This window comes from Mus caroli, unplaced genomic scaffold (assembly GCF_978045245.1).
Source record: "Mus caroli unplaced genomic scaffold, Mus_caroli_1 scaffold_15, whole genome shotgun sequence".
Lineage (NCBI taxonomy): Eukaryota > Metazoa > Chordata > Mammalia > Rodentia > Muridae > Mus > Mus caroli.
The window spans coordinates 87,047,895-87,066,008 of record NW_028227270.1 but is presented as its reverse complement, the minus strand read 5'-3'; the positions used below and the strand labels follow the sequence as shown (position 1 = coordinate 87,066,008).

Here is an 18,114-nt window from a genome sequence, read left to right as displayed (position 1 = left end):
AAGGTACATTCTCCTGCATGGCACACCTGTCTGAAAGCCAGGTTTACATCATCACTTTGACTGCAGTCTCCACTCTCCATCCTTCTGCTTTAGTGCTCCTGTTAAATGTACATTAAGACCTCCCCTCTGTATGCCCACCATCAATGTGCTCCTTAAGAGTCAGGCCTTCTCCATAGTAGTGTGTGCCGTCAGGTGCTTAATAGATATCTTTGTCATGAGCGAGTGGATGGTAATCACATGATTCTCATTACAGGCAAGTCATCCATTCTCTCATCCTTTCTCCCTCCCACTCCCTGCCCCCCGCCTCCCCCGCTATGCATTACATTTCTAGGGGATTTTTACAAAGCATACAGGTCTTGAGGTTAACATGGTAGGTCAAAGCTGTTGTTTTCCAAAGGGACTCTCTAGGTCCCTTGCATTAGAGTCTCTTTCAGAGCTCACTAATAGTGCACATTCCCTTGGGTTTCTTTCAGATCTACAAGGTCAGTATCTTGGTGTGTCAGGGAGGATTCAGGAACCTGGCTGTGAAGAACTTCCTGGTGCCATTTACAGGCTCCCAGCTTGAAAGCTCCACTTAGCTTCTGCTGATGCCCTGATTCACAAAAATTCTATGGGTCTGAACCACAGTACAAAAATAGTGAGTGCTTCCATTTCTTCCCTTGACCAACAAATAGGTCACGGCCATAAATAGACAATGGCAGCCCTTTGAAGATCATACTCAAGAAGAGAGGTCACTAACACCATCCATACCCCGAGCCAAGGCTTTAAACCTGGTAGGCAATCAAGGAAAGGAGGCACTGGGTCCCACAAAGCCAATAGAGCTGATAAAGATCAGGTGTGTATCCTGCTTCTGGCTTTGTATGGGCTGTAAGGAACATGATAGTGTGTTCAACTTGATTTTGAAAGAAACCAGCTCCCAGAAAGTGGAGAGAATTTCAGTTTATTTTCACTCCTAGGCTGTAGCAGCACCATTCCCTTTCCAAACCTTTGCAAACCATATAGGCACAGGAGTATAGATCAAACACTAGTCAGGACAGTTATTCAGGACAAAGGCATCCCTCAGGCTCCCTGGCCAGAGCATCATACTTACTGGTGACATCCCTTGGGCTTTCTGACTAGTGTATTGTATTTACCTGGCATCACTCCCTTGATATCACTCTCAGGGCTCACACAGTTCTTCTGAGTAAGGTACAGGATCAACTTCTTTGCTGATTCAAATTGCTGGGTAGCCATTAGCCATCGGAGAGACTCAGGGAAAATCCTTCAAAGACACAAAGGGAATGGCTGAATGGCTTCCATTCTGTTTTGTTTCCAGTCATGAGCTATCCAGAAATGAGAAGAGACAGGTGGGAAAGGAGGAGAGGGGAAAGGAAGAGAAGTGAGGAAGGAGCTAGCATGGATACAGAGATACTGATGGTGTGGAATATAAGGAGCAGCAGCCACACGACCAGAGTGAAGGGAATTCAGGACTGCACTCTCTTAGGACGCATGGGCAGACTCACAACAGCCATACAATTGTCTTCCACAGCAGGTAAACCTGCAAACCACCTTCCATCAGCAGACTGGTGACTGCAGGCACTGTCCTAGCAGTTTCCAGGCCAAGCTTCTGATGAGGCCCTACTGCTATTACCCATTTGACAGCTGGGAAACTCAGGCGGAGAATAATCTAAGAGCTCAGGACACTCAGTCATCAGATGGCAGATTGGATGAGTTTGAGAGCTCACTTCCTTAACCTCAGACACAGCAAAGCAGCAAGCCAAACCATGTGGACAGCTGATGTTGGGGAAGTACTGCTCTTATGAGGACCTCTCAGGCATTACAGAAGGCCACAAGCTCTGGAATACATGCTCCAAACAGTTAGGTTTTGAGCTATATGCAAAGTCATAAACAACTGAGCTATGGCTCATGAGAAGACACAGGAGCCTGTTTCAGTTTGGATAATGTGGTGGGAACTTGATGGAATGCCTCAGGATACATGTATGATGTAATAGCGTTCTAAAATGTAAGAGCCCTGACAGAGTTGGGTATGGAGGCTCACTTCTATAATCCCAGTACTCAGAAGGCTGAGACAGGAGAGTTGCTTTGAATTTAAGGCTATTGCTCTACCTAGTGAACTTCAGGCCAGCCTGCAATACAGAGTGAGACCCTGTCTCAAGAATTCAAACCAAACCAAACCCGGCTACAGCATGGGACCTGAGAAGAACATAGGTCTGAAATTCAGAGATAGGGAATATTCTAACCAAAAATAATAAAACAAAATAAAGCAGATGAAAGCCACATCTGCCCAGTGTACCTCAAGCTTAAAAAGCCATGGAACAGAATTAATTAAGAGGATCTCTGATTGGGTGGTATGGAGGTTGTGTGATCAGTTCACTGGCAACGGCTCTTCATGGAAGAGCAATCAGGGCTGAATCAGAGGAGTGAATTCTAGGGTAGGATCCATGCAGGTCTAGGCTGTGGGGAACAGAGAGTGCCAACAGCCACACACTGGGAAAGGTGGCAGAGTACAGAGGCATTCCAACTACTTCTGGTGAGCACAGGAGCTTCACACACAACAAGTGCCTCTGATATATTCCACTGTCTTGACACAGCAGCCTGGTAGTGCCCAGTAGCAGTCAAGTGGTAAAACAACTTCAGTGCCAGGAAGGGATTTCGGTTTGGCATGTGTCCCTGTGGCCCATGACCTAAACCCTTCTTGTCTGCTCTAGTATTGACTTGCTGTTAGGCACCAATACTAGCACAGGTAGGTCTGGAACTTGGGCCTTCAGAATTCTTTCTATATTGTGCATGTTTATGGTTATTCTTCGAAAGCAGAATAAGGGCCGGTGAGATGGCTCAGGAAGACAATAGCCAAGACTGAGCACCTGAGTGTCCTATCCCCATGACCTGCATGGTGGAAGGAGAAAACCAACTCCTGCTTGTTGTCTTCTGACTTCACATGTTTGTTATGGACCACACTGAGACACACACGCATACATATGCACATGCACACACATCTAGAGTAATAGATTTTTTTTAAATGATTTATTTGGTACTTATGTGTATGCATTTGCCTATGTGAGTTTACATGCATCATTTACATGCAGGTGCCTGTGGAGGCCAGAGGGTATCAGATACCCTGCAACTGGAGTTACAAGCTGTTGTGAGATTCCATATTAGGATATGGAAGCTGGAACTGACCGTGTATCATCCATAAGAGCTCCATAAGTGCTTCTAACCACCAGTCATCTCTACAGCTCTGTAACTTTTTAAAAGCAGGATAAACATGTTTTAGAAAGATCCTGCACTAAACAGCGACAGTGCCGTGTGGTCCTAAAGCTTTAAATGGACATTTTATGTGGCGCCCTTCCTAAATGGTACTACTGGATCAAGATATAAAATGGTCTCCCTGGTAGGTCTGTTTTCTGTTTCTCTGTCCCTCCCTCCTCTTTTCCTTTCTCTCTGCCTTTTCTTTTCCAAGAAGATCCAACAAAGCAGCCCATGCTTGACTAGAACTCAGAGAAACCCTTCTGCCTCAGCTTCCTGCGAGCTGGGATTACAGGCACACACCACCCACCCACTCCCTTGCTGTTTCTTTATGCTAAATGGGAGCGTGCAGCTTGGGCAACCTCTTCCTGTGCTCACCCCAGCATGTATATGGCGGAACGTGGTGACTGAGGAGTGGACCGTAGGAACAGGTTCCTAACTCAACTTCCTGATGTGCAGCTGAGCTAGACCCAGGCCTGCCTGACCCTTCCCAGGTCTGTTGTACATTGCAGTCATTAGCTGTGCAATTGCCCAGTGAAATCAGCAGCTAAAAATGAGTACAAAGGAACAGGTTTCCTTCTCCTCCACCAGGGTGTCAGCATCAGGCCCAGGTCAGAAGTGAGAGAATTTGGGGAGGGAGTAAAGGCATCTTTCTCAGACAGAGAGGAGGCTGGACATTAGAGTCAGTGCAGAGAGACCCTATGGTAAAGCCAAACAGTATTTTCCGGATTGAAAGAAAACAATAAGCACCGGTTTTAATGGAGACCAGGATGAAGAGAGCCATGTACAGCTCAAATGCGCTGGCACTTTCTGCCGCTTTCACAGGTGGGACCCTTCTGGGACTACTAGAATAGGGAATAAATAAGATGAGTCAATTTAAGTCTAAACACTGTCCTGTTCTTTACTGCTGGTAATGCCATACAGCAGGTGTGAAAGCTACTCTTTGAAAATTAAGCTGTATAGCAACTAATTTAATAATTTGAGCTTGAGTTCTATTTTAATTTGGTTTTCTTTGCGGGGGGGGGGGGAAGGAGGAATGTGCTGTGAACTTTTTCTAACTTGTCACCAGTATTCTACATGAAACGTGAGCAGTTTGGATGCTTGCAAATGACTTCTTTATATTTTTATGTCTTGAGTTGATTCAAACAAGCACAATGACTCTGAAGTGGTCCGTGTGCTTTACAAGTCTCAAGTCTGAGATGAAATACGGTAACGTGAAAGAACATAAAAACAGAATTTGGGGTCGTTTGAAGAGAAGGTAATAATTAGAATTTTTCTCATTTTCAGAAATTTGCAATAAAGGAAATTTTGTTATTTCAATTTGTAGTAATAAATATATACAACTGATTAAAATTTTAAAAAACTGGTACATGGTATAAGGATGATCATTAAGGTGTAAAAGCAATGAATTGTCTTCTTGTCCAGTGGGAGAATTTAACATCAACCAGCTTCCTATCAGGAGAGCCTTTTTTGTTCATTAATATATCACTATACAAAAGAAGGGATTTCACCATAACACTTTCATTGACATACATCATACATTAGATCATATGCCCCACCCCCTTCTCACCCCTCGCTTCTTTTCCCAAGCAGTTTCTCTCTGTTTGAATGCCTTACATACTTGCTCCTGAATCTAGATTCTACACAGGAGAGAAAATTCACACTCTTCATCTTTCTGAGTCTGATGATGACTTCCAGTTTTATCCACATTTCTGCAAATGTTATAACTTCATTCTTTTGATGGCTAAAACTCCATTGTGTATATACACAACATATTCTTTATAAGTTCACCCATTGATGGGCACCTAGGCCGACTCCATATCTTGCTATTGTGCTACTGTAAGCATGGGTGTGCATGTCTCTGTGTTCATTGACTCAGTCTTTCTAGTGTACACACCCAGGAGAGATAATAGCTATGCACGGGCAGCTTTTTAAGAACCCTCACACTGATTTCAATAGAGGCTTGGGCTGCCTTTTTGAGAGTTCATCAAACACACACACTGGTGAAAAGCCAGTTGGGCAGTTCTCTGAGTAAAAAGCATGTGTGTCCTGTTTAATTCACTGTACTAGGACATTTACTCATAAATAAAGTACAGAAAGGAAATAAAACCGCTAATGCTTTATTAAATTAGTTGTACCCTTAAGTCTTTCCTTGATTTGTTTTGCAAAGTGTTTAGTTTTAGGGCGATACCCGTGTACACAGACACACCTTCCTGCCTGGGATTCAACAGTGACATCATTCACAGAACAAACATGTATGGAACAGTTGGAGTCATTAGGGCAAAGAGCCACACTTTAGGCCGCAAGAAGTTATTTTGTTGGGAAGGAAAGCATACTAAACATATACTGCACCATTGGCCTATGTCCCAGCCCAATGTGGAACTTCTACCAAGCAGGCATACAGGCAGGACACAAAATTGAGCCCAGAGAGGACACAAGGTCAATATAACTTCATGGAGATGACCTTTCCATATGTGCAGATGAAAATAAGTGTAGAAGGAGCTTAGGGCACTTCTGATTCAAAGAGATAACTCTAGCTCTAGTTGTTGACTCTCTGGGTATGATCATGTATGAGACAGTTAAAAAAATTCTAGAGGGGCTGGCAGGATAGCTAATTGTTTAAGAGCACTCTTCCAGAGGACCAGAGCTCAGTTCCCAGCACCCACATGGTGGCTAACAATCATCTGTAACTCCACTTCCAGGAGATCCAACATCCTCTTCTGGCCTCTTTGGGTACTACATGCATGTGATGCACAGAGATATACTCAGGCAAAATACCCATTCAAATCAAGACAAATAAAATCTTAAAAAAAATCTAGAGGGTCCTCAAAGAAAACAAAGAAATAGCAACAAACTCAAAGGTCTGAATGGAATTAAACACAATTGGAAGTTATTAAAAAGGAGTCCAGTGTTCTTCACAAACTGAGGTTCCCATAATCCCCTGGGAAAATGATAGTAGAAATACACCAGAAAGTTGCTGTGATGTTAAATGAGTCCGTTATACATCTGGGTCTCAATTTCCCTGAATCTGTGAAATGAGACCAGTAGACTGCCACAGAAGCTTTGGCAAGCTAGAGCCCCCATCTTATCTGCTGAGATTTGAGGCTAAAAGACACCTCTGACAGGCAAAACTATGCTACATTGTGCATAGCATCCTCATAGTGGTACAGGCTCAGGCCACTTGGTGTACAGCATCCTCAGAGTGCTACAGGCTCAGGCCACTTGGTGTACAGCATCCTCAGAGTGCTACAGGCTCAGCCACACTGTGAACAGCAATCTCATAGTGCTACAGGCTCAGCCACACTGTGCACAGCATTCTCAGAATGCTACAGGCTCAGGCAGGGCACATGAAGTCTTTGACATTAGCCTTTTTACAGTGGACCAGCCCTGCATACATAGGGATTGACATGACCCTAAATGTTACTCTGTTCATGCTTTTAGCAGATAAAGACCTGAGATTTAGCTCCCATACAGACACACCTATAATCTATAACATTATATTGCATGCAGCTGGTGCTCATCCACCCACAAACCCCAGTTAATATTCTCCACTTTCTCACTCTTCCTCCTGTGGAAGTGATTACCAAGCGATAGAAATCAGAAGGTACACAGGGCATGAAAGGGGCAAAGCTGTACAGGGAGCTGATTTGACACCATTTGCAAGCGATACAGACAATGTGGTGCTCTGACAAAGCAGTGCAGACCTATAATCTCAGCAGCACTTGCCAGGCCAAGGCAGGGTGCTAGCAAGCTGGAGGCTAGCTCGGATTAGAATAGTGAGTTCCTGGCCAGGATGGATAATTTGGCGAGACCTCGTCTAAAACTATAAAATATAAAGGAGCTGGGATGAGCTCCTCAGTGGTTGGGCGCTCCCTTAGCATGCAGACGCTGCTAGGTTTAATTCCCGGGAAAGGGGGTGGGAGTGGGGTAAGGAGGGAAAAAGGCAGAAGAGATGAATTTGCCACTTCTGCATCTAATTAGAATTGTACTGGCACCTCTGTTTGCAGCTTGCTGGGGATGGGCTGAACAGCTGTTCCAAGGGACCATCTTCTGACCTAGGCTCTAATCCTACGCCCATCAGGGTGGCAGACAGATACCTTGGATACAGTATCTACTTGTCATGTGGGAGCCTCCTGCCTGCCCTGATTTGTCCTCATACCTAGCAGATGCCTCATCACCACTGTGAACACCTCTCCCAGCTCCCTCGGAAACTTATCCTGATTGGAGTTAGCCAGTTCCAATGCCTGAGGGAGATCAAACTGCCACTTTTTTAGTACTGGTTTCACAGGTCCCCTACATCTCATTCTATCCATCTGTATGGACTCTTACCAGCTGCCTGTGCAGCAAGTCATTTAGTATCTGACACCTGACTTGAGCCAGGCACCAACAGCTCAGACTCTAACACATGCTCACCCGGTCTGCCCTCTGCTTGGTTTTCAGGCTGTAGAGGCTTCCAAGCTGGCCTTCCATAGCCCCAGCTGCTGTGGTAGGGCAGTGAGATGGATTTGTGGAACACGTCCTTGTCCTGGGGATGACAGAGGCTCACTACCCTGGTAGTACTTGCATGGTGTCAGAGAGCCATACTTCCCTATGCCTCAGACCTCTCGATACCTCTGCTTGAAGGCACATATGTAAGCAATGGGATTCATGGCATTGTACAGAACTCTGTACTCACAAGCTGAAATTGAAGACGCTTCTTACCCAAGGGCTCCCAACATCCCGTGTGATCAGCAGGCTCTGAACAGCAGCTGAGAGAGACATTTCCAGCTTACTTTCAACTGCTCATTCAACTTTCATGATTGAAATGGGCACTGCCATTTGAACTTCTAGGTCTGTGTTCTTAATTACTTCTCTCATAATTACATAAACTTGCATTTATACACTTTGATCATATTTCCTCCCCATTACATGCTCTTTCCTACTTTCTTCTCTCTCTCTCTCTGTGTGTGTGTGTGTGTGTGTGTGTGTGTGTGTGCATGTGGGTATGAGTGCACAAACATGTCCAATTGCACTTAATTGGGGACGCTTCTGTGAGCATAGGTTTGGGGAAGATAGTAGACTTGAGTCAGAACAACAGAAGAGGCTACGGCACTGAGGAAGGTAAACCCCTCCCCACCGGCATACATGTGCCTTTCTTAGTATTACATGATGTTTCACTATTGTCAAGGTAATGTAGGGATAAGAAGGATATTTTTAATAATTTATTTTTATTTCATGTACATTGGTATTTTGCCTACCTGTATGTCTGTGTGGGAGTGTCAGATCCTGGAGTTACAGACAGCTGTGAGCTGCCACGTGGGTCCTCTGGAAGAGCAGTCAGTGCTCTTAGCCACTGAGCCCCAAGATAAGAAGAATATTTTTTTCTTTTTTTTTTTTTGCTAAGAAGAATTTTACAGCCTTTTCTTTTCCCTTTTCTTCTTTCTTTTTCTTTTGAAGCAGGGTTTCCTTGTGTAGCCCTGGCTGTCTTGAATATTCTGTGTAGGCCAGCTTGGCCTTGAACTCACAGACCTCCATCTGCCTCAGCCTCCTGCATGCTGGGATTGAAGGCATGAGCCATTATGCACACGAATCAGTTGCAAACTGCTCACTGAAGCTTGTGAATGGATTGTTGTGTACCTACCTATTCATGTTCCCAGAGACTGTAGCATCTGTGACTCATCTTTTCCCTTTTCCTGTGAGGGAGACCCGTTCCCCCTGTGAGTAATTGTTAATACAGATGAGTCCCGTGTGTTCTGAGAACCTACAACCTTGTTTTCTCTGTGATTGAATCTCTTTGTATAATGTGATATTTTAAAATAAAATTGTTTTTGATGGAGGATCATGTTGTGCTTCTCACGCTTGGGAAAGAAAAGCAAACCGATCCATGCACGGACATATCTTTTAAACTCATATTTAAGCAGCAAGCAGCACAATTAATCCATTTAACAGACTTTCACTGTGCTCCTATTAGGATAGGTAGCAATACCCTTATGACTTGAAGAAATGTTGTTGTCATTGTTAGAGGGCTTATGGAGTCTTCCAGGATGAGAAGTAAGTTCTGCACCAAGTGCATGCTACCTTTGGTGGCCCATGCACATTCCGGGCCTAGGAGCACCGCAGCATGGGATTGAGCTGAGCTAGCAAAAAAAGGACCTCTGGCAAGCCACAGGGGTATCTGTGTGCCTCAGTTTCTCTATCTGCTTAGGAAGCTACCACAGTTACAACTTTAGGGGTCCCTGGGATGATCAATGTCACTCGGGGATGTGAGTACTTAGTGTGGCTTCCAAAGAGCAGCCTCCAACCTGTGTAGTGATGCACACCTGCTGCCTCAGCTACACAGGAGGACTGCTTGAGCTCAGGAGTCTGAGGCCAGCTTGAGCAATATAGCAAGACTCCATTTCAAAAACAACAAACAAACAAACAAACAAACAACTTGCCCCACAAAACCACGATTGCAACAAATTATAAAAATCTATGAGTCTGCTTAAAACGGTTTTAGTGACATGTACAAATTATGACCAGTTGCTGTCTTTATAGATAATGAAATTGTTAGCATTTTTAATTGGACCTATGTAGCTTGAGGCCATTTATATGTTTCTATAGTATTTCTCTGGAAACATTTAAACACAGGCACTTGTTTCTAAGGCTCTCTGCTCACTACCTCCCTTGGTGCTAGTTCCTTCTACAGCTGCTGAGCACAGTAGGTGCCACCTCCTCCCCACTCCTTCCCACTGTCACAAGACTCCTGTCTCACCTGGAGAACTGGCCTAATCGCTTTCCTTTGTTGTTTCCTGTTATTTCCCATCTAACTTCCCCTCTCTCAGCGTCATCTCCCGTGCTTCTAATGATTGTGATGGTTGCAAAGCTCTCTCGTCAGGATGAAATTCCAGCTCGACAAGGTGTGGTTAATAATTCACCATCCTCACACATCTGGTACATGTCTCTACACAGGGCATTCATGGTGGGTGAACCCAAGCTGAGGATAGTTTCCAACAGGTACCTGATGAAGAGTTTTGGCGGAGTGCAAGAAAGCCACCCCTATTGCTCCCCTGCAGGGGTATGGAAACAAGCCAGGAACAGAAACTTCTGCGAACAAGACACCTGTAGCTGTTGATGGGGTTGCCAGGTAAGCAAGGCAGGTAACCCAGTGCAGGCAGCGGGAACACAGCCAGGACGGGAGTTTCCAGAATGAGTCGCATGTGTTTATAGCTCTGCAGTGCAAGTAAGGTGGTTAGACCCGAGCCCAAACTCCTGTCTCCTCCTGCAAGCACTTTTGGAAATACCGCTGATGCTGGATATCTGAGACAACCAAGGTGACGCCTGTGTCAGCAGTGGAAGTGACCTGGCTGTTGGCACTCACCCTTCAGTGAAACGTCTGTTTCTCAATATAGAACTTCAGATCCTGTTTTGTGAATGGGGTTGGACTCAGCCAACCGAGAGCACCTTGGCACATCCTTTATGCCCTGTCCTAAAGCGCACCGGGTCCCTATGTCACATGCAAGAGGACTGCTCTTTTTCTTGGCACAGGACTGCTTCTCTGACCTCAGGACTCACCTGCAGCCCCGGAACACTTCATGTGTGTTTGTGGTACATGCATGTATGTATATATATGGGTATATGTTCAAGTGCACATGCACACAAAGTTCTAAGGTTGACTTTAGGGACCTTTTGTGGTTGCTTTCCATTTATATATTCTCTTGCGTGAAGCCAGAGCTTGCGGATTCATTTAGTCCATCTAGCCAGCTTGCTTTGGAGATCCTCTCTGTTCCTATCACCTCCCTCACCTTCCCACGCTGGGATTACAGGAAGGCCACCACACCTGCATTTACATGGGTGGTAGGGAGCCGAACTCTAGGTCCTTACACTTGAGTGGCCCAAGCTTCACCTACTGAACTATCTCCCCGGGTCCCCGGGGAAGCTTTTGGATTTTCTGTTTTTTTTTCCCCCAGGCAAACCTGGATCTCTCTGTTGAACACTGCTGCCTCCCCCAGGAGGAAGCTTGCAGCTGATCTTGGAGAAAGCACACCCCTGGAATGTTAAGGCATACTGAAATCCACATACTCTAGAGTGCTTTGGGATATAAATATTAAGTGTGGTTTTCTTTCCTTGCCTTGATGGTTTGTGAGGGCAGGGCTGTGTCTGCCTTGTTTATGAAGATAGCCCTGATACCTAGGAAACACAGTTTGAAGAATAGAGAGCCACACACACACATCTTTCATGGGTTCTTATTGAGTTGGCACACAGATGCTCACCAGCACAGGAGGGTACACAGCAGATGTGTGAGCATCCGCATTACCAAACCTGCCATGTCCTCTGGACCTGTCATGTGACATTTTCACTGTGACTGAGATGACAGCATGCACCCAACCACAGGGATGGCATGCACCGCCCCTGCTTCCTGTGGCTCCTCCAGAAAAACGCCAGGCTTTTCCATTTCCTTTCTGCCACTCCTCAGCAGTAAGTCCCGACCAGGAAATCCCCTACTCCCTGCCCCTCTACTACCCCCCAGTCTTCCACACTTGTAGTCTCCTGAGACATCCTCATGTAATACAGACTTTGATACAGCGATGAGAACGCAGGGCAAGACTGTGTTTGTATGGGGAGCTCTTACTGAGGAGTTGTTACCAGCTATACTGCCAGTAGGCTGGGGCCAGCTGGGGCCAGCTGCAGCCAGCTGGGGGAGGCATCTTTCCCACTCTTGTAGCTCTTCCTTAAGGTCCAGTTCACCTCCTACCTATCTCCCTGCTTCACCTGGCAGAATTCCTCTTATTCTTCTGCCCTCTGATGTTCTAGATCATGACTTTTATTCTACGTATTCATTTGTGCACGGTGAGTCTGGAAGGGTTTATTGGATGGGTCAGTATGACTTTCTTCTGGATTAGGACTAAGATGTGCTGCCCTTTCTTAAGGACTAATGAACGGCCAAGCAAGCAACTATAGAAGAATTTCTGCTTGGCACCTTCACTCACCTTTGACTGTGCCCACTCACAGGTACAGTCTCTTCTGTACCTGCTTCATGACAAAGTGCCTAAGTGCCTCTGTGCAGCACCCTGGGGTGCCCACACACCAGCAAAGCTCACCCTTGTTCTCTCTGCACTCCCCATTCCTTGCCTTCCTTCATCTCCAGCCCACAGAGAAAAGTCAGCTGGTTCTGCCTCACCCAAAGGTGACATGAGCTGTAAGCATCCCCAAGCAGCTTACTTTGGCATTGGTTCTCAGACTCACTAGGGGTGGGGATGGGGCAGAAATCCACCCCCACAGCCCATGACACAGACCTTCCAGTCACCAAAGGGTACCTTCATTCAGCTGCTTTTCATGAACCCTTTGCCAAATTCCTGCCAGTCTGGCTTGTACTGGTGGCCTTGTCCTGCGCTTGTATGCTAAGCATGCCTTTTAACTTGCCAGTGTCTAGATGTGTGGTGGCTATGCTCACCTTGGAGCACTCTGCCCAGCTCTGCCAAGGGTTAACTCATTCTTAGTAATACTAAGAGGCTCAGCTTCAGGTTTTACACAAAAATTAACCAGTCTAGAGACCATACCTTAACAACCTCTTAGACCTAGATCAGCCTCTTATACCAAGCAATTACCCACCTGCTATGATAACCCCAGGGCTGAGTAGCAGACAGCTGGGGACAGCTCCATACCCTGACACTAGCTGACCTGTAACTGTCCTACTATGCCTCATCTAGTTTTTCCTGAAGAAACTACAATAAAGGCTCCTCTACACCTTGTCTGTCCCCCTCAGCTCTGCTTTCTGGTTTTTCCTCATATGGCCTCATGGGATGTTGTGTGACCCCCTCCCCCCCCACACCCCCCACTTAAGAACTGTGAGCAATAAACTATTTTTTCTTATGAACACCTGTAGATCTCTTGGCTCCACCTTACCTAGATAACTGTAAAATTAACATTTGAGAACACTGTCTTCCTCCACTGCCTTCAGAAGTAGCACTGTGACATCTGCAGCAGTTGACTTCATCCTATCACCCTCAGAATCCAATGGCAAAGGGGACTTTGGACTCCCTACTCCTGAGCCCTTCCTATCCAAAGACCCAGCCCCAGCTTCCTCTCTTACTCTCACGAGCCACATTGGGTCCGCTGACAAATCCAACTGGGGTCACTTCCAAAACACCTCTCTAATGAGACCTTCAGGTGAATCTACTGTCCACTTTGTAGGCATTGCCTTACGTCACACAACCCAAAGCACAGTGGCTGCCTCTACCCAGCAGGGCAAAAGGACAGATCTTCTCAAAGCATAGGTGTGCTCAGTAGTTTTATGTCAACTAGACACAAGCTAAAGTCTTCTGAGGAGAGGGAACCTCAGTTAAGAAACTATCTCAGAAGATTGGGCTATAGGCAAGTCTGTCAGTAAGCAGCACTCTTCTATGGCCTCTGCATGGGCTCCTGCCTCTATGTTCCTGTTGTGTCTGAGTTCCTGTCCAGACCTCCTTCAATGATGGACAGTGATAATGTAAACCAAATGAACCCTTTCTTCCCCAACTTGCTTTGGTTGTTGTGTTTCATCACAGCAATAGAAACCCTAACTAGGAAAGACACTGTTACCAGGATAGTAGAGTATTGCTGTGACAGACCTCACAATGTTGTTGGGAGGACTGCAGAAGCACTTTGGAACTTTGGGCCACAAAAGCCATTGAGTGTTTAAAGTTTGGTGACTGTTCTGTAGGAGCTTGGAAGATAAGAATGCCAAGGACAGCACAGATAGATGATGGAGGCCTGGCTTGTGACAACTCAGAGGAAAGCCAAATTTTTCCTGGGTAATTTGGTGTCTGGTCAGCTGGAGCTGAAGAGTCATTTATGATTAACAAGAGACCAGCATCACTGAGGGGAATTCTTTTGGGAAGTGTTCCCTTGGGGCTGGCACACAGAAGCTGTGTTCCAGAGAGGGCCAAGGGTGTAGCTCATGCTGGCAACTGAACTTGGTAATAGAAGCGCTACCCAGATGGTACTGGTTTTAAAGTCTGAAGGGGTCATGAAAAGCAGCTGAGAATAGGAACTATGGCAGGCTGTGATAGGCCACTGGGGAAGGTGCAGCCTCAGCAGCAGTTGAAACCCCAGGACTGAGGGGATCATGAAGAAGCTGAGACGTGGTAACATGAAGAGAGCCCAGGAGGGGTTATGGGTAAAAGTGCAGCCCAGTTGCCACAGACACCCCAGCATTGGAGATGCCAGAACCAAGAACAGTAGCAGTGGTGGAGTGGAGACTGCTCAAGCCTAGAAGGCAAGCTGTGTGTGCTACAGAGGGCAGAGCCAGAGAAGTGACCCAAGCCCCTTGGAAGCACCCAGATCATGAGTGGACCCCACACACTGGACACTGAGTTATTTACACAGTTGGAATTCAGTTTTGCTTTGCTTTGATTGTACTGGGCCTTGATTCTTTCCTCTTGAAGTAAGAAAATATTAAGCTTAATTTTGATTTTCATCTCTCACAATTGAGAGACTAGATTTTTAAAAGAGACTTAACTTTTTTTCAAAGATTTATTTATCTATCAATCTATCTATCTATTTATTTTTTATTTATTTTATGTATGTGAGTACATTCTATCTGAACAGATGGTTGTGAGCCTTCATGTGGTTGTTGGGAATTGAATTTTAGGATCTCTGCTCTCTGTGGTCGGCCTTGCTCACTCTGGTCAACTCCACTCGCTCAGTCCCTACCCAAAGATTTATTTATTATTAAGTGTCAGATCTCATTACGGGTGGTTGTGAGCCACCATGAGGTTGCTGTGATTTGAACTCAGGACCTTTAGAAGAGCAGTTGGTGTGCTCTTAACTGCTAGGCCATCTTTCCAGACTTAACTTTTTAAAATGTTTGAATTTGTAAGAGTGTGGGGCTTTTTAAGTTTGTAAAATGTTTTATTTATTTATTTTTTAAAGATTTATTTATTTATTTATTTATTTATTTATTTATTATATGTAAGTACACTGTGGCTGTTTTCAGATACTTCAGAAGAAGGCATCAGATCTCATTATGGGTGGTTGTGAGCCACCATGTGGTTGCTGAGATTTGAACTCAGGACCTTCGGAAGAGCAATCAGTGCTCTTAACCACTGGGCTATCTCTCCAGCTTTATATTGCAATGTTTGTGGCTTTACAGTGATGAGTTTGTGTGCTAAGTCGACAAGGGATCAATTGTACTGGATAGTTTCATGTCAACTTGACACAGCTAAAGTCATCTGAGAAAATGCCCGCATAAGATCGGGTTGTAGGCACACCTGTAGGACATTTTCTTAATTAGTAATTGATGGGAGAAGATCCAGCCCAGTGTGGGTGGTACCATTCCTGGGCTGATAGTCCTGGCTTTATAAGAAACCATGCTGAGCAAGCCATGAAGAGCAAGCCAGTAAGCAGCACCCTGTCATGGCCTCTGCATCAGTTCTTGCCTCCAGGTTCCTGCCCTGTTTGAGTTCCTGCTGTCACTGCTTTTGATGATGAACTGTTCTATGGAACTATGAGAGAAATAAACACTTTCCTCTCCAAGTTGGTCATGGTGTTTCGTCACAGGAATAGTAACTCCAAGACAAGCCTCTTCCTGGCTTGTTTAGGGGGCTGTGATCTATGGGCTACATTTCACCTGTGCCTGCCTTCTGTATTTCCAGAGAATAACAACTTGTTTGTGTGCAGGTATTGTATCTAGAATAATAGTAGCAGCCTGGGGTAGGTACTCAAATAATACTTAATTTTCCTTCCAGATTATTTTGTGTTCTGTGGTTTCTTAGATGCAAACTCCCAAGTCTACAGTTTTTGGCCCTCATAACACCTTCCCCCCAGGAATGTATGAATTTTGTCTGTGAGCTCATCCTTGCCAATAATTTTCTTCCATGTGAGCTTTGTGTGCATCTGTGGGAGGCTTTGTTAACTTTAGAAGGTCCACATCTTTCTTAGCCTTGGCAAGTGGCTAAATTTTTGTGCATGCATGCGTATGCACATGCACAGTACAGACTTCAAAGCTGTGGTTTCTTTTACCTTAGAGAATCTTTTTCTGTCTACAGTTCAGGGAGTCAGCTAGCTGTGGGTGGAGACCCTGTGGTGAGCAAAGATTTTCTGTCTTTGATTCCTGGCTTTATTCATGGAGCTCAGTTCTAATTGTATACCAAGCCTGTATTTAGTCCTTTCTCTGTTGCTAAAACAAAACGTCTATGCCAGGGCAGCATACAAAGCCCAAGTGTGTAAGACTGAAAGTCTAAGACCAGCCTTGGTTAGACATCTGGTGAGGACCTCAGGTGGGTGGGAGCATAAGGATAGAATGTGTGTGGCAGAAATCACGTGGTGAAATCACGTGGTGAGAGAGATGCCAGAGAGATTTGGGGGTAGGTCAGTTGCTCTGTGAGACCAGTGTCAGTATGTCCCTTCTATGGACATACCCCTAATCACTAAACTATGAGACCCCCCCCCCCCCCACCTCTGAAAGGTCCCACTGCCTACTAACACCACTACACTGAGAACCAAGCTCCTGGCAATAAGAATGGGTATGGAAAAAATCCACATCCAAACCACAGGGGTTACAGTTTGAATCTGAAGCACCTCCACAAGCTCATGTTTTAAACATTCCAGCCCCAATTGGTGGCGCTATTTTTAGGAGGTTCTGGAAATTTGGGAGGAAGTAGATAGGTTTTTCAGGGTAAGTCCTTGGAGGTTTATCTATGCTCACTTCCTGTCTACCACCTTGATGAGAAGAGCCCTTCCATGCCTTTATCTTCATAGCATGATTACCATGACTACCACGACTTTTTGGCTTGAGGATCTGCATTGGGCAAGTGGTTTGCTTAGCTTCTGTGTCTGTGCCTTAGAGTGCTAGCAGTCACCAAGCATCCTGCCGGGCACCCTGAATGCAGGCAGTAAATACTTCCTTGTTAAGGAAAATGTGTCACTCTCTGTACTTTGCCACCAACAGCTGGTTGTGCTGGCCGGTGCTACCATTCACCTCTCCCTCCAGCAGTCACTGGAGCTTATCAAAGAACGGAGCCAACAGGAGGAGATGGCAGGACAGTGGTAATGAGAGAGGCGATGATAGAGGGCAGGCACCCACACAGTCTTCAAAGCCACTGACTCTTGTGGAGCCTTTAAAGGCTAGTAGGAAAAGGAGGAATTCATGTCTCCTGGCAATTATTGCTGCTCCCACACACAGGTTTCTATTAAGGGTACTACAACCATAGCAGTAGCAGTTAATACTTGTGGGATCTTAAGACCTAACACACGCCAAATAGCATTAATATTTGGCATATTTCATATAAATATCAATTAAATATTATCAATATTTAATAATCAATAATAAAATATAATTATGCTGATCATAACCACTAGCATATGTGACACTAGGTAGCAGGCATCAATTAAGGTATCTGTATTAATTCTCCCAACCCAATCCTTTACTGTTATGACTGTAGGGCACTGATGGACTTGAGGTCCAGAGGTTAAACAACCTGCCAACGGTTACATGTCTGTTCAGTGGAAGGGCTCTAGGCTCTGTCCCCAAGTCTCCCTCTAGATTGTTCTTGCATGCATCCTTTTGGACACATCGTTTTAGTCTTAAAACAACCCTAAGGTAGAATGATTGCGACCCACTTTTCATAGAGCTGATAAAGCAGAGAATTAGAGAGGTTTGGGACAAGTTGCTGGGACTGGCTTAGCCAGAGCTAAGCATGGGGCATGGTAGACAGACTGACAGACAGACAGGGGTCTTTCTATATGTATCCAGTTACTGAGTAAAATGAATCACTTCAAAAGTACAGTGCTGAGCTGCACTGGATGAGAGGGTACCAACTGAGCAGTCACAGAGGCAGCATGACCATGACGTTCCCCAACCTGCAAACTGTCTAGGGTACCTGCCTAGTGTTTGGGTACCTGCCCGTGGGCTAGAATGGAGCTCTTGAA

General features: G+C 45.4%; 1 protein-coding gene across 2 annotated transcripts in view; it reads right to left on the bottom strand.

Moving 5' to 3' along the window:
- Slc22a23 (solute carrier family 22 member 23) overlaps positions 1-18,114 on the bottom strand; it is a 171,295-nt gene that overhangs the window by 23,547 nt on the left and 129,634 nt on the right. For both annotated transcript variants that reach the window (XM_029468209.2, XM_021179965.3), the window contains exon 5: positions 1,134-1,261. In XM_029468209.2, coding sequence (XP_029324069.1) covers positions 1,134-1,261 — 128 coding nt within the window. The remainder of the gene's footprint in view (positions 1-1,133; positions 1,262-18,114) is intronic.